Source organism: Nyctereutes procyonoides, unplaced genomic scaffold, assembly GCF_905146905.1.
Source record: "Nyctereutes procyonoides isolate TBG_1078 unplaced genomic scaffold, NYPRO_anot_genome, whole genome shotgun sequence".
Classification (NCBI taxonomy): Eukaryota; Metazoa; Chordata; class Mammalia; order Carnivora; family Canidae; genus Nyctereutes; species Nyctereutes procyonoides.
In genome coordinates this window covers 18,419,571-18,433,880 of record NW_026575047.1, presented here as the reverse complement: position 1 = coordinate 18,433,880, position 14,310 = coordinate 18,419,571, and the positions used below count along the sequence as shown (strand labels likewise).

General features: G+C 41.7%; 1 protein-coding gene across 4 annotated transcripts in view; it reads right to left on the bottom strand.

Moving 5' to 3' along the window:
• FAM114A1 (family with sequence similarity 114 member A1) overlaps window positions 1-14,310 on the bottom strand; it is a 70,510-nt gene that overhangs the window by 36,923 nt on the left and 19,277 nt on the right. For all 4 annotated transcript variants that reach the window (XM_055326637.1, XM_055326636.1, XM_055326639.1 and 1 more), the window contains exons 3-4: window positions 12,471-12,558; window positions 72-185 (exon numbers count right to left, since the gene is read on the bottom strand). In XM_055326637.1, coding sequence (XP_055182612.1) covers window positions 72-185; window positions 12,471-12,558 — 202 coding nt within the window. The remainder of the gene's footprint in view (window positions 1-71; window positions 186-12,470; window positions 12,559-14,310) is intronic.

Genomic DNA, 14,310 nt, shown 5'->3' with positions numbered 1-14,310 from the left:
CTCCCATCTGTGCACATAACACACTACAGCCCAAGCCCAACATGCCCCCAAATAAATGCACCACCACTCACTCCGAGGGCCTCCACTTCCAGCATCAGGTTGGGCCCCTTCGGAAGAGCTGGAGTTTCCACTATGAATCCGCAGGGTGGCCCCTGCTTTTTCCTTGACTGCTGTCAATCCGTGACCTGTCAGGAAATAAAAATATGGTTCACGAATACTCTAGAAATCTGCAGTCTGCCAATTCAATAGTTCATGTTCCAGAGCTGTTGCAGGCTGTAGGTGTACACCCTGGTTGTAAGAGTGTGGTGGTGAACAGCGTGGCCTTCTCCTCTTTCCTAAACTCCTCAAAACCCGGGCATGCATCATTCATTCTTGGATTCCTTGCAGGCCCAGCCTGTCACAGACACTCAGTTAATGTTTGTTGAATTGAAATCAGAGGCTCAATACGCTCTTTCAAACTGCTGGCTGCTCTTTTGGTGCAGAGGGTGCAAGGTCTGGAGCTGACAGGTCAAAATTAAAAGGCAGATCAATGAGAAGACCCGGAAGGGCACCCACTGGCTCTGACAGTCATCGGAAGCAGTCACAGTGGGGACACAAGCTCTAACTGGTCAGCCAGGATGAGGGACACTGGCTTTACCCCATCTGAGCAGGGCCTGTATACCTATATTCTCCACAGCCCAGCACAGTGGGTGTTTGATAACTATCTGGTAAACACAGAGCTGCCCTCCATATCCCAGCACCCCCTGCCACTCACACAAGCAACCCCTGGCCTGACAGATAAATACTCTTGTCTGCATTTTATTCTGGAGCAATTCATTTTTTCTCCTTAGAGTCCCCCATGATGAGCTGTAGCTTTTCTCAAGTCCCCAAACAGAACACCAAAATTAATAGTCTACTGACAGTGCTAGGTGGCTGTGTGAGTTCTTGAAGGAGAAATAGCCCGGCATGCCATTGTCCCCTTAGCCTGCAGGGAGAAAGGAAAAGATTTCCTTGGGAACCCAGGCAACATCAGGTTGTTAAAACCCAAGATGGCAGCAATATTAATACATGGGGTGGGGGAGCCCCAAGTCATGGCAGGGTTTGAGAGCCAAAGAGAACCACCTACTCTTAGAAAGCACTGCTAAAATGACCAGTCATCTCCTAAATAAGAGAAATGGATGAATCCCAAACCCAAATAGTAGTATTTTACCAGTTGTAACTTTATTTATCAGAGTGATCTTAATATTATCAGGGCACTGATATTTACCAAACAGAGGGCTAATTATATCCAGTGGAAATCACCTGTCATTACACACAATCTAGGAAAGAGGGAAATTTAAGAAAGAGTATTTACAATGTTTACAACATTAATTTCATAGAGACGTAGGTCTATATTCATGTGTAGCTCATTAGATACGGTTCAAATTATTACTGAGTTACTTGGAAAAAAACATGCCCTGTAACTGCTAAAACTGAGCCTTGAATTCATGTGCCCTACCTTCCAATAAATTCCAAGCATTTCAATGGAAATTTCCTGGAGTTTCAGTAACACACTGAAGTTATAGGATATCATCGCACTTATTTACACACTGAGTCCATACTCCTTGCCATATTTTAAAAACACATATATTTTTTAATTAAAATGTTTTTGAATTTTTTTTGTTACATTTATTTTCCAAAAGGAAATAATGTATGTCCAAGCCACAACCCTGATTCTCATTGAGATTTCTGTGGGCTAAAATAAGGGAATAAATGAGTTTGAGAAGGCTGGGAGGTGTCTGCTACACTTTCTTTGTGAAAGCCATGCAGGAAAGATGATTCCACATCCTTCCTTGAGAACAGGCAGGGTTTAGCGAAGTTCACTGCCGTCATCATCTCCTCCTTCATCTTCTATATCCTTCTCATGTGAGGGCCACGTCTGATTCATTAACGAGGGAAAACCAGCTTCTCACCATCTCAGAACACAAATGATTAGAGTATGTCTTCATTCACTGCCTCTAGAAGTTACTTTGTTTTTGGAGGGAAATACTACCTCTGTGTTCATATAAATGGGATGTGCCTGTTTATTACACATGATACTATGCTGAAACTCTAGACACACAGACGCACACACACACACACACACTCACAGCTTTAGTGAGGCGTAACTGAGATTTAAACATTTTTGAAAAAATAAATAAAAATTAAAAAATTGGTACATGTTTAAGTTTGCTCCACTTGGATCTTCTGATGAACAATTCTCTTTTCTGAATTCTTTTGCTAGTTAAAGTACATCTTCACTGCATTCTGCTAGAAAGAGAAAGCTAAAACCTTCTTCACAGAGGTTTAGAGGATACCACACCCTACTTTGAAGAATAACTTCTAAAACTTTACTAAGTGTGACATCTAGTGCCCAGAACAAGGAAGTAATAATATGGAGTCTGTTGCCTTTTGACTGTGATTCATGCTCAGAGATATTGATCAGATTTTACCAATAATAGGAAAAAAAACCCAACCAACAAATACAAATAATGCTATAGTGTAGTATAGCATGGATTCTTCACATGTTATCCTGAACTCTTCCTCAAAGAAATGAAACTCCTCCAAATTCCATGGCTTTCAAGATAGAATATCCTCTCTGCCTTGACTTACTGCAGCAAAAATTGGTGAATATTGCAAAGAAGATAAGGATGTTGTGCAAATGCTGTGATACTGTATCATTTTAAAGCAAACGTTCAATGACTGGCTGGCGTTTCTCACCTATACTCTAGTGGAAAGCATCCTAAACTTTGGAGTCAGGAGACTCGTGGAGGAATTTGGTTTCCATCACATACTAGGTGTGTGGTCTTCATGAGTTACTTAACCTCTCTGAGTATCTACTGTTGTGTCTTCCCTGAAAGGAGGATGATAACATCTATTTCCCAGGGTTCTACAAGGTCGGGAAGGAGAAACACGTGAAATCCTTGGTCCTGGCCAACAGTTACTGAACACTTACTCTGTCCCAGGCACTGAACTGAATATTTTTAGTATAGTGAATTATCTCATTTAGCCTTCTCCATATGAGGTAAGGGATATTATTATACTCATTTTACAATGGAGAAAACTGAGATCTGGTGACATGAAATCATTTGCCCAAGGTCCCAAAGCCAATAAGGGGCGGAGGCAGGATTTGAACCCAGTTCCAACTCTAGAACTTACATACTTAATCACTATATTATATTGAGAAAGTTTTATATGTCATTTACAGTTTATTAAATATCACTTTAGTCCCATTTCTTTTTTTTTAAATATTGTATTTATTTATTCATGCGAGTCACAGAGAGAGAGGCAGAGACACAGGCATAGGGAGAAGCAGGCTCCCTGCAGGGAGCCCTATGTGGGACTCGATCCCAGGATCCCAGGATCATGCCCCCAGCCAAAGGCAGACACTCAACCACTGAGCCATCCAGGCGTCCCTTAGTCCCATTTCTATCACTGCTTGGAAATCATATCCTTGATCAGGAGCTTTCTTATTTTGAAAACACTGGCTTAGGCTTAAATTACTTGACTTACCTAACCTTGACCAGACAGCAAGGTGAAGGTCACTTCTGGAATGGAACCTTCCTCTAATCCTGCCCCTTTCAGCCAGGTCTTGGGTTGGCCTACAACCCTGGGTTGGTGATCTTTTTAGAACCATCCTCTGCTGTACAGGCACAGATCCTAAGACATAATCACTTTCCTGATATATCTTATACATCCAGCTTATTTTTTTTTCTTAAAAGGCACTGTGATATGGGCAGCCCTGGTGGCGCAGCAGTTTAGCGCCGCCTGCAGCCCAGGGTGTGATCCTGGAGACCCGGGATCGAGTCCCACGTCAGGCTCTCTGTGTGGAGGCTGCTTCTCCCTCTGCCTGTGACTCTGCCTCTCTCTCTCTCTCTCTCTCTCTAATAAATAATAAATAAAATAAAATCTTAAAAAAAAAGGCACTGTGATATCACCAAGCCATTATCTTGTGAATTCCACCAAGATAAAAACAAATTAAAAAAAAATTGTTGGGGTTGAGAGGGTCTCTCTGGCCAAGTGGTAACTTATGGAAGCAAAAGCAGTTCCCTGCACCACCCTGGATGACTGACTAGCTCTAGGGGTACTTTCTAGTGGTCCCCTATAGTAAAGCACCTGTAAATAGGGCATCAACTAACTCATTCAGAGGGCTCCCTCCGTGCTTTAATTTTTAATGTGATGTTTCCTTTTTTTTTTCATTTCCTTTAAAAAATGGATACATAAAAAATAAGTTTTTAAAAAATCTCGTAATCTCACTTTCCTGATATATCTGGTTGATTTTGATTTTAAAGTTTTTTATTTATTTTTAAAGATTTTATCCATTTGTTTAGAGAGATACAGAGAGAGTACAAGCAGGGGGAAGGGCAGAAGAAGACAGAGAGAGCCCCAAACAGACTACAGGCTGAATATGGAGACTGAGGCAGGGCTTGATCCCATGACCCTGAGCCGAAATCAAGAGTCCGACGCTTAAAAGACTGAGCCACCTGGCACCCTTCTGGTTGGTTTTTAAAACAAAAAATGTACATATTACCAAATTCAAAGAGTTTAAAAACACAGACTACAGAGAGTGGACTAGTCTCTTTCTCCCTCGACCACTTCTGACTTAACTAACATAATAGGTAACAGAGTCCATGAACTTATAAGGGCCTATGGGACCTGAGCTGAGATCAAGAGTCAGACCCTCAACCTACTGAGCCACCCAGGCACACCCTATGGAAATATTTAAGCCCTGAAAAAAAAGTTTTGCTTCTAAAAGACAAAAAAAAAAAAAAAAAAAGGAAAATTTGCCAAACTATTCAATATTTACTTCAATGTATTCAAAATGTGATATAAGGTCAACTGGACCAACTGTAGTTAAATGAATCCAACTCTTACATAGTTATATGTAAATTATGTATTTAATGAGGCATGTGGCTATATTTCACTGCATTTGCTGTGATATGAGGAACTTCAAACAGAAAGTTGCTTGGCGCTCTTAAAAGACTTTAAGTGACTCTGCCTTCCTCCTCACCACCCCACCCCCCATTTCCCTCTAAAGATAACAGCTCTTATTTGTTTCTTGTGATTTCTTTCATAAAAAATCTTAAAAAGTATACCTACTTCGAAGTGTTCTGGATCTGGCTTCTCCCACTTCAAAATATACAGCGGAGGTCTCAGCACATGCAAGTGCTCCTCTGCATCAATGCAAGACATCTTTGAGGAGTCATCCTGACCCCCAACCCCCTCAGCTCCCTAGGGCTGAGGCAGGCAGAGGCCTCAGACACAACTGCATTATAGTTCAGCTTCTCCTATGGCTCAGTTCTGCTTCCCAATTCACTTTCCTACAAGGCTTCCTCCTGACAGCACTTCACACAGAAACTCCCACAGCCTAATCTCTGCTTGTGTCTCTCCTGGACATATGATCTAGAACACTGATCTATCTGCTTCCTTCTTTTTAATGGTTGCACAGATTATTCTTCCAAATGGCCATGTCACATTTTAACATTCTCTGTGGGTGCATACTTGGGGTGTTTCAAGTTTTTCACATCTGCTGGGTGAACACCCTCACCTCCTTTAGGTCTTTGCTCAAATATCACCTCCTTGAGGACTATCCTTCACCATCATTTTAAAACCTTAACTCCATTTTATGTTTTTCGTGGACTTGCCAGCTTCTAGCCATCTTTGTTATTTTACTGTTCACTGTAATGTATTGTTTATTGTCTGTCTCCTCCCACTCGTATGTAAGGCCTACAAGGGTGAGGATCTTTGTGTCATTTGTCACTGCTTATATCAAGTGCCTACAATAGCATCTGGCACAGTATTTGCTGGGTGAATTCGACATTGAACATCTTTATATATATTAAAGAATTTTTGCAACAGATCAACAGAACTATTGGGTTAGAAGTTATGTGCATATCAAATTTTAAGGACAGTGCTAACTGCTTTTCTGAAAGTTGCATCAATTTACACTCTGGGTGAGTTTTTGAGAAATACGATAGTTTGGAAATACCTGCTTCATCTCAGACTCCTATCAAGGAATTGAAGATAGTATAAAAAGTTGTGAGGAGTCATTGTTTAGAAAAACACACTGATGATGTTGCTTCACTCAGCTAAAGCAAACGTCAGTGCAGCAAAAAGAGGAGGCATTCAAACTTTCTTCTGGAAAAGTCTTCTCTCTCCATAATGAGGGTTGGTGTCCACTCTGTAATCAGATATTCACTTTTTTTTAGGTTCAGCATTGATGGGGCGCCTGGGTGGCTCAGCAGCTGAGCATCAGCCTTTGGCTCAGGGCATAATTCCGGAGTCCTGGGATCGAGTCCCATATTGGGCTCCCTGCAGGGAGCCTGTTTCTCTCTCTGCCTGTGTCTCTGCCTCTGTTTCATTGTGTCTCTCATGAATAAATAAATAAAATTTTTAAAAATTTGACAAGAGTCTCTGAACTGAGAGGGTATGCCTGGCCATCAGAGATTCATTAACTAAAAAAAAAAAAAGAGAGAGAGAGAGAGAGAGAGAGAGAGAGAGAGAGAGATTCACTAACTCCTGGGTCTTATTCATAGATTGTAAATGATCGTGAACAAACTCCATGCACCAACCAATAATCCTGTAATCTTTTGTATTGACAATTCTTGAGAATTTTCACATCATCAGCGATGTCACCTTCAAAAATGAATCCATGTGATATCGATAGTGATTTGTCCCTTTAAGAGTTCTCATTGTAGTATGATTTTGACAAGTTTGCCATTCTCTGGAATAAAATGCTGTCATTATTTCTGACAGGGCTGGTAGAAGGGTTTCATTAAAATGTGCAGAAGGGGAAAACTGTGTAACTTGGAAGAGGGTGGGAAACAGGAAGACTGTAATTTTGAAAAGGTAAATATAGACATCAGATACACCTCTCGCCTCTCAGGTAGTCCTATATAGGGTGTTTAGACTTCTAAAACTGTCAAAACTAGAATTAAAAACAAACAAACTGGGATGCCTGGGTGGCTCAGCGGTTGAGCGTCTGCCTTCAGGCCCAGGGTGTGATCCTGGAGTCCCGGGATCGAGTCCCACCATCAGGTTTCCTGATGGAGCCTGCTTCTCCCTCTGCCTATGTCTGCCATTCTCTCTCTCTCTCTCTCTCTCTCTCTCTCTCTCTCTCTGTCTCTAATGAATAAATAAATAAAATCTTTACAAAATAAATTTAAAAATAAAAAAAAACTAAACATTCAGGACATTTGTGGTATCTAGAAAGAACTTGCTCTATTCTGCTATAGAAGAATCTTTACCTTGGTATATTCATGTATGTTTCAGCATTGTCGACTTTCACGTTGATTGTCAGGTTATCTATCCCTTAGCTTAGCAATATAGTCTAGGAATAAGTCAGGTCTCTAAGATGCTGGCAGGAAATCACATCTGGTTCTCACAGTATCACTTTGAAATGATTGTGAAAATAATAATTTTTTTATGCTTTCCCATTCTGGTTTCTGCCTGGATCTAAAATAATAACCATTTTAATTTCATTTTATGAACTTGTCTAAAGGCAGGGGTGGCAGGTGATCAAGTTTTCTTAGAATGTGATGACAGTGTAGCTGCAGATGAAGCTAATGCAAGAGTTACAGTCTTTCCAAAAATAGTTGTTGGCTGAGAACTGTTTGATTTTATATAAGCATTGGGGAGGTCACTTTTTCTTGTTTTTCCCTTAACCTTGGGGTCAAAGTAGCGAGGCAAAAGACAAAATATAAAAGGAATAGCAAAAAGTCAATCAGCTTCTTGTATTTTCCCACTTAGCATGGGGTTATAAGTATCTTTCTCTTCCTATATATAGCCATAGACTATGGAATCATCACATTACGGAAATTGGAAGGAATCTTAGAATTTCTCAAGTTCCCCCACCCACACTTTTCCAAATAAGGAATCTGAGTCTGAGAGAGGTTAGGTGCATGGTGTTGCTAGTTAGTGACCAACCTCTGTGATCACAAGTTAGTAGCAGTGAGGACCAGGGCTCAGGTCTTTGTGACTCCTTGGGTCCAGTGCCCTTTCCAAGAGAGAACCACTCTCCAAATGTTTCAATTCCAAGTACTCTCTTGCTAACTATGCACAGTTCAAACTACTGTGACTGCAGTTTTTCAACAAGTGTAAGAAGTATTGGTTTCTGTTTCTAGTGTTCAATGACAGCTCTGTGTTTTGTTACCGACTACGTGTTTTGCACTCCTGTCTGCAACTGGATTTACCCTGGGCGTGACAAGAGGTTTCCAAGTGGGAATCAATTGCAATGGAATATGCAGTTATTTTCTTTCTTTACTTTCCACATGCAATTTATAAACCTTCAAGAGCTCATCTATCGCTGTGAGTGCTCTGTTTTCTAATATGTTTCTTTGCCCTGTGATAATGACCTATTAGCACTGCAAAGTCTTAGGCAGATATTATGGTTGTACATAAAAGTGTGTCTGGCTTGCTTCTCTCAATCCCTAGGCAGCAGCTTGATGTAGATGACAATCCAGGATGGTACCCATAGCTTTTTAAGCCCTATTCTGACCCTCTGTTTCAGGCCATGAGCCTAGCTATGGCACCCCTCCATTTATGGGATGCTAGTGATCCCTATTATGTTTTGGGAGTCAAATTCCCAGCCATTACGATTGCCCATTTCCAGCCTCGGAACCCATAACTTCAGCCTTTCCCGATGCTACATGTTGTAGTTCTCTCTCATGTCCACAGAGAAATACTTACCCAGTGTTAAAGTACATATTACTATTAATTTAGTTACTGTTACCATGGATAGGCATGATACCATGTCTTTACCAGAAATCTCCAAAATATGCCTTCAGAGCAACTTAGGGATGGTATTCAGGATTATTGCTTTGGCATTCATTGGGGTTGTGACAACCAGAAACAGGTTTCAGCTCTGCTTTTCTATTTTTCTTTTTTTTAAAAAATATTTTATTTACTTATTCATGAGAGACACAGAGAGAGGCAGAGACATAAGCAGAGGTAGAAGCAGGTCCCCCGCAGGGAGTGTGATGTGGGACTCGATCCCAGGACCCCGGGATCACAAGGACCTGAGCCAAAGGCAGACACTCAACCACTGAGCCACCCAGGTGCCCCCTGGCTCTGCTTTTCTAAAGATAGCTCCAATTTGTCTAATAGGATTCTTAGAATAGGCATCAGCATTTCAAAATGTCTTTGAGCCCCTTCATGTGACCTTTGTACCTTGTGGATGCAAACAAGATTTAAATGCATCTAAACACCCCAGCATGTAGCTAGAGCCATAAAAAATAATAGGTTTCCGGACTTAGTCATATAACTGAGAAAGACTTCGAACAGAAAACAGAAGTGTGCTAGGTAGTTTCAAGAGAGTGACCTGCAGTTTCTGGGTCATCCCGTCCCCCTTTGAGCATGGGCAAGACTGTGGAAAAGATGAGATTTCACTCCAGAGATTAGGTGACGTTATATGGCAAAGGTGAAGGGACTTTTCAGTTAAGTAAGGTCCTTAATCTGTTGAATTTGAGTTCATCAAAGGAGATCATCCTGGGTGGGCCTGATTTATCAAACAATCTTTCAAAGGGATGAGGCTCTTCCTGAAGGGAGAGATTGGAAACCTGGGTGACATTACCCTGTTGGCTTTGAATAAGGCAGCTTGTAGGAGCTGAGAGTGACCCCTGGCCAATAACCAGCAAGAAAATGGGGGGTCAACCCTACAACCTCAAGGAATTGAATTTCGCCAACAACTTGGATAACTTCAAAAGATAACCCTGGATATCACACGAGGACACAGCCAGCTGACTGATTTCAGCCCGGCAAGGTCACTCAGCAGACAGCCCAGCTATCCCCTCCCTGAGCTCCTGACCCACAGAAACTGAGATAATCAACGCATATCATTTTAAGCCTCTAAATCTGTGGCAATTTGGTATACAGCAGTAGCAATGAATATAAGAGGTTATATTCAACTTCATTCTGATAGTTTATGGGGTGATGTGCAAATGTCATATAGTCTCAGAAAAACTGTATCTGCACCAACCACAGAAGGGAAAGTGGCAACAGTGAGCAGCACAAGGATCCTGCTGGTCCATGACAATTCTCTCTCTAGGCTTTTCCAGATCAATTACTGCACAAAGCCAGGAGAGAACCACCAGAGATTTTACGCGGCTGCAACATTAACAAGGTCCAAGCATTTCTCATCTTCATGGTGCCTTAGACACAGGGAAACTTCAAGAGTAACAGCAAATACAAGCCCAGGCTACAGGTTAAATACACTGACTTCAGATCAGATTAAAAGATGAAATGTCCCACCAGTATGAGGTGGGACCTGCCACAGGAATCACGGCCTGCTTTTTAAGCACTAAAGCAAGCATCATATACTGGTTGCACTTGAACCAGTAACAAAACCCAGAGGCCCTGGAACGCAGTCCACTGGACCACAGCTGCACTCAGCTCTATTCGTGCAAAGGTCAGATTACAACAGGACACCTAAGAAGATAATGGACGGTAAATTTAACAGGCAAGCTGTCCATCGGTGGGTGGAAAACTCTGTAAGGATCCAGTGAAGCTCAAGTCAAAGGAGTAGACATAGCTGCTGACTGATGAGACACAACAGCAAACATACCAGCTGGTAGCAGAACAGGTACAGGTAGGGGCACCTGTACGTGTACCAAAAACACCTGAACTGCTACCCAAGGGGCAGCTGGCTTCATAGTCTACTGTGGAAGGAGCTTATATTTAAATTTTTAATGAGAAAGTAAATCTTTCCTATAATAGAAACTTTCAAAGCACCGAATTCATTATAAGGGCAGGGCAGCTCTGGACATGATTTGTACTGCTAGAAGCACCCAGAATACTTGATGTTTTATGATCTGAACCATGAGGAGAGCTGTATAATTTGGTAACCATATTATTTACCGTTCTATGGCTTATCAAGTGTCAAAAACTTTTGGAACCCCGCAGTTTTAGCTTTGGGGTCAGAAAGCATGTCACTCTTATATGCATCCTGGGGCAAGATCCATGTGAGAGCCATTAAAAGCTCAAATGTTTTCCTTAGGAAGCAAGATGCCTCCAGGCACCTGTCTTCAGTCTCCTGAAGAGACTCTATCCTGATCAGAAAACAAAACAGGCCCCTCTACTTTAACTTGGCTGGTTTTTCCATCTGCGTATATAGTATCCACAGCACACCTGGCCCCTTCAATAAGCAAGAGAAAAAATCTGCTCTCCAGGGTCTCCTCAAAGACCAACATTTATCTGACCACCATCTCCTTCTTGCCAGAGTTCCCCGATATTCCAGTCATGAAGTAGAGGAATGTAGTCTACCTATTCTTGTAGGCAGTCTAAGTTCTATCAGATTAGACATCTGGCCCTTAAACTGGAACCACAGTCCATTGGAGTGGGGCAAAGGACCTTTGGCTTCCTATCCCTTCTGCTTTTAGGACTAACAGCCATGGACTACACCTTGAGAACACCTGACTCAGATGACCTGACGGCTATGTTACCTGGGGCTTCCCCTGTCCTGCTCCTTGCTCTCCACCTTCAAGATGAAATGCCTTTGCTAAATTAGCTTAGACATGTTGATGTTACACCTTCAGTTCTTACAAAGAATGCACATGAGAAATGGTCACACGATGAATATTTTGACAAACCCATACCGATGAAGACATTGTCCAATATATTTTCTCTTTGTATATACAGAGACAATACAAGAAATGACTCCAAAAATTTAACACCAGGAAAAGCAATTTATCTAGATAAACTAAGTTTTGGGCTATCATTCCATGAAAAATTGATAATCTACTGGCAGCCAAGAAGCTCAGAGTCAAGGTCAGTGCTCAATTATAGTAACTCTATCAGCCTTGGGATATATATTCTATATCCTTCATACCTGCATATGTTATTGAAATACCTCAAATCCTTTCAAGGAGTAGGTTAGTTGTATATTTTTAAACATTCAGGGGGGAGGATAAATACAAAACTTTAAGGATAGAAGAGCCCAAATCTTATATTTTAAGATGCAATATAATATAGTGGTTAAATCTATATTACTTGGTTCAAATCTCAGCCCATCTACTTCTTTTTTTTTAATATTTTATTTATTCATGAGACACAGAGAGGGGGAGAGAGGCAGAGACACAGGAGAGGGAGAAGCAGGCTCCATGCAGGGAGCCTGATGTGAGACTGGATCCCAGGTCTCCAGGATCTGGCCCCAAGCTGAAGGCGGCGCTAAACTGCTAAGCTACCAGGGCTGCCCAGTCCAGCTACTTCTGACTTTGGACAAAGTCTTACCCTCTCCGTGATTCACCTTCTTTACCTCCAAAATGGACAAAACAAAAATACCTCTTTCTAGGGCTATTTTGAGGAACAAATGTATCAATATATGCGAAGCACTTGGAATGGCAAGCACTGAAAATGATTGCTCTTCTTATCTCACAGGCTAATGGTAAGCTCTATCAGTACATGGTATGATCAAAATGTCAAATGCTATTATTAGGCTTTTGAACTTCATCCACTCAAATGCAACATATAATTCTTACCGACTGTAGCAGATGCTGATGAGAGCAGAGATTTGCCCCAGGAGCCCCAGCCTGCCCATCCCCCTCCAGGTGAAGGTGAATCCACAGTCTGTAGGAAAACAGATTAGCAGAAGGTTAGCAATTCAGTATATGCAGGAATGAAAAAACACTCATTGGTTTGAAACAAAAAGGTTTTTAAAGAAGTTACCAGTAACCATATCTCTCTGGCTTAAAGTTTATAAGGGCCATAAAAGAATACACCAACCCACATTTCAATGTGTACTTTGGAACAAAATTGTTTAGTAGTGGTGTTGGCTTCAACTGGCTCAGCTTGAAGTGAGAGGAAGGGAGTCTGATGTTAACAAAGGCCCATATGTCCCCTTGTCTGGAAGAGAGGGACAAGGCTCTAGGGGGAAACCATTTAATACCTTAGGGCACAAAAGTGATTTGAAGAAGTTCAAAACTCTGGCAACTCTGACACAACTAAACAAATATTCTCTTTCAGGTAGAGGTAACTTTCAGATCTCTGAGGTGATAGGAGGGAGCTCTGGGATGTCAGGTAAAGAAGTGTCTAGAAAAGCACCAATGAGCTGGGGGATGGGGAGAGCAAAACAGGTACACTTATGAGGTAGACATTTTTTTTAAGGTTTATTTACTTTTTGAGAGGGGTTGGGGAGGGAGCAGAGGGATAGTTTTAAACAGACTCCATGCTGAGTGTGGAGCTGATGGCTTCATCTCATGACTCTGAGATCATGACCTGAGCCGAAATCAAGAGTCAGATGCTCAACCGACTGAGCCACCCAGGCGCCCTGAGGCAGACACCGTTCAAGGTGTCCACTCCACTCACAATGACCCCTGTAACTGTCTCTCTCACTGTCCCTGGGCTCTGTGGATTCAAATTCTTCTGCCTAAGTATTGGGATGGAGATTGAGAGACTGGTTCAGCTTAAGCTGGTTGTCTGACTAGAAGATGAAAACTCAGGCAATGTAGGGTGACCATATTCAATCCAACATGCCAACTAAGGATGAAGAGAAATCAGAGTGAGTAGAATGAAGGGTGTACGCTCAGAGAAGCTGCTGAATCCCTGACAGCTTCTCAGCCCCTGCTTCCTGTCCTTCTTAAGGCCCTACTGCCTTCCTATCTTTGGGTTCCATAAGATTGCTGCAGAGTCTGTTTCTTTTTTAAATATTTTGTTCCCTGATTTATCTCCAGAGCCTAGACAAGGATATGGCACATAATGAGTGCTTAGTACATTTATTTGTTGAATAAATGATTGAAATTCATCCATTTTCTTAAGTATATAATAGTTTCTGTTACTTGCAACTGCTGAGCCCTGGATTCAGTTAGTGGAACTATAGCTTTCCCTTATTATCTAGGAATATAGTCTAGAAAATGAGGCAACCCGATGTTTCTAGCAGCAATGTCCACAATAGCCAAACTGTGGAAGGAGCCTCGGTGTCCACTGAAAGATGAATGGATAAAGAAGATGTGGTTTATGTATACAATGGAACATTACTCAGCCATTAGAAATGACAAATACCCACCATTTGCTTCGACGTGGATAGAACTGGAGGGTATTATGCTGAGTGAAATAAGTCAATCGGAGAAGGACAAACATTATATGGTCTCATTCATTTGGGGAATATAAAAAATAGTGAAAGGGAATAAAGGGGAAAGGAGGAAAAATGAGTGGGAAATATCAGAAAGGGAGACAGAACACGAAAGACTCCTAACTCTGGGAAACTAACTAGGGGTGGTGGAAGGGGAGGTGGGCGGGGTTTGGGGGTGACTGGGTGACAAGCACTGAGGTGGACACTTGACGGGATGAGCACTGGGTGTTATTCTATATGTTGGCAAATTA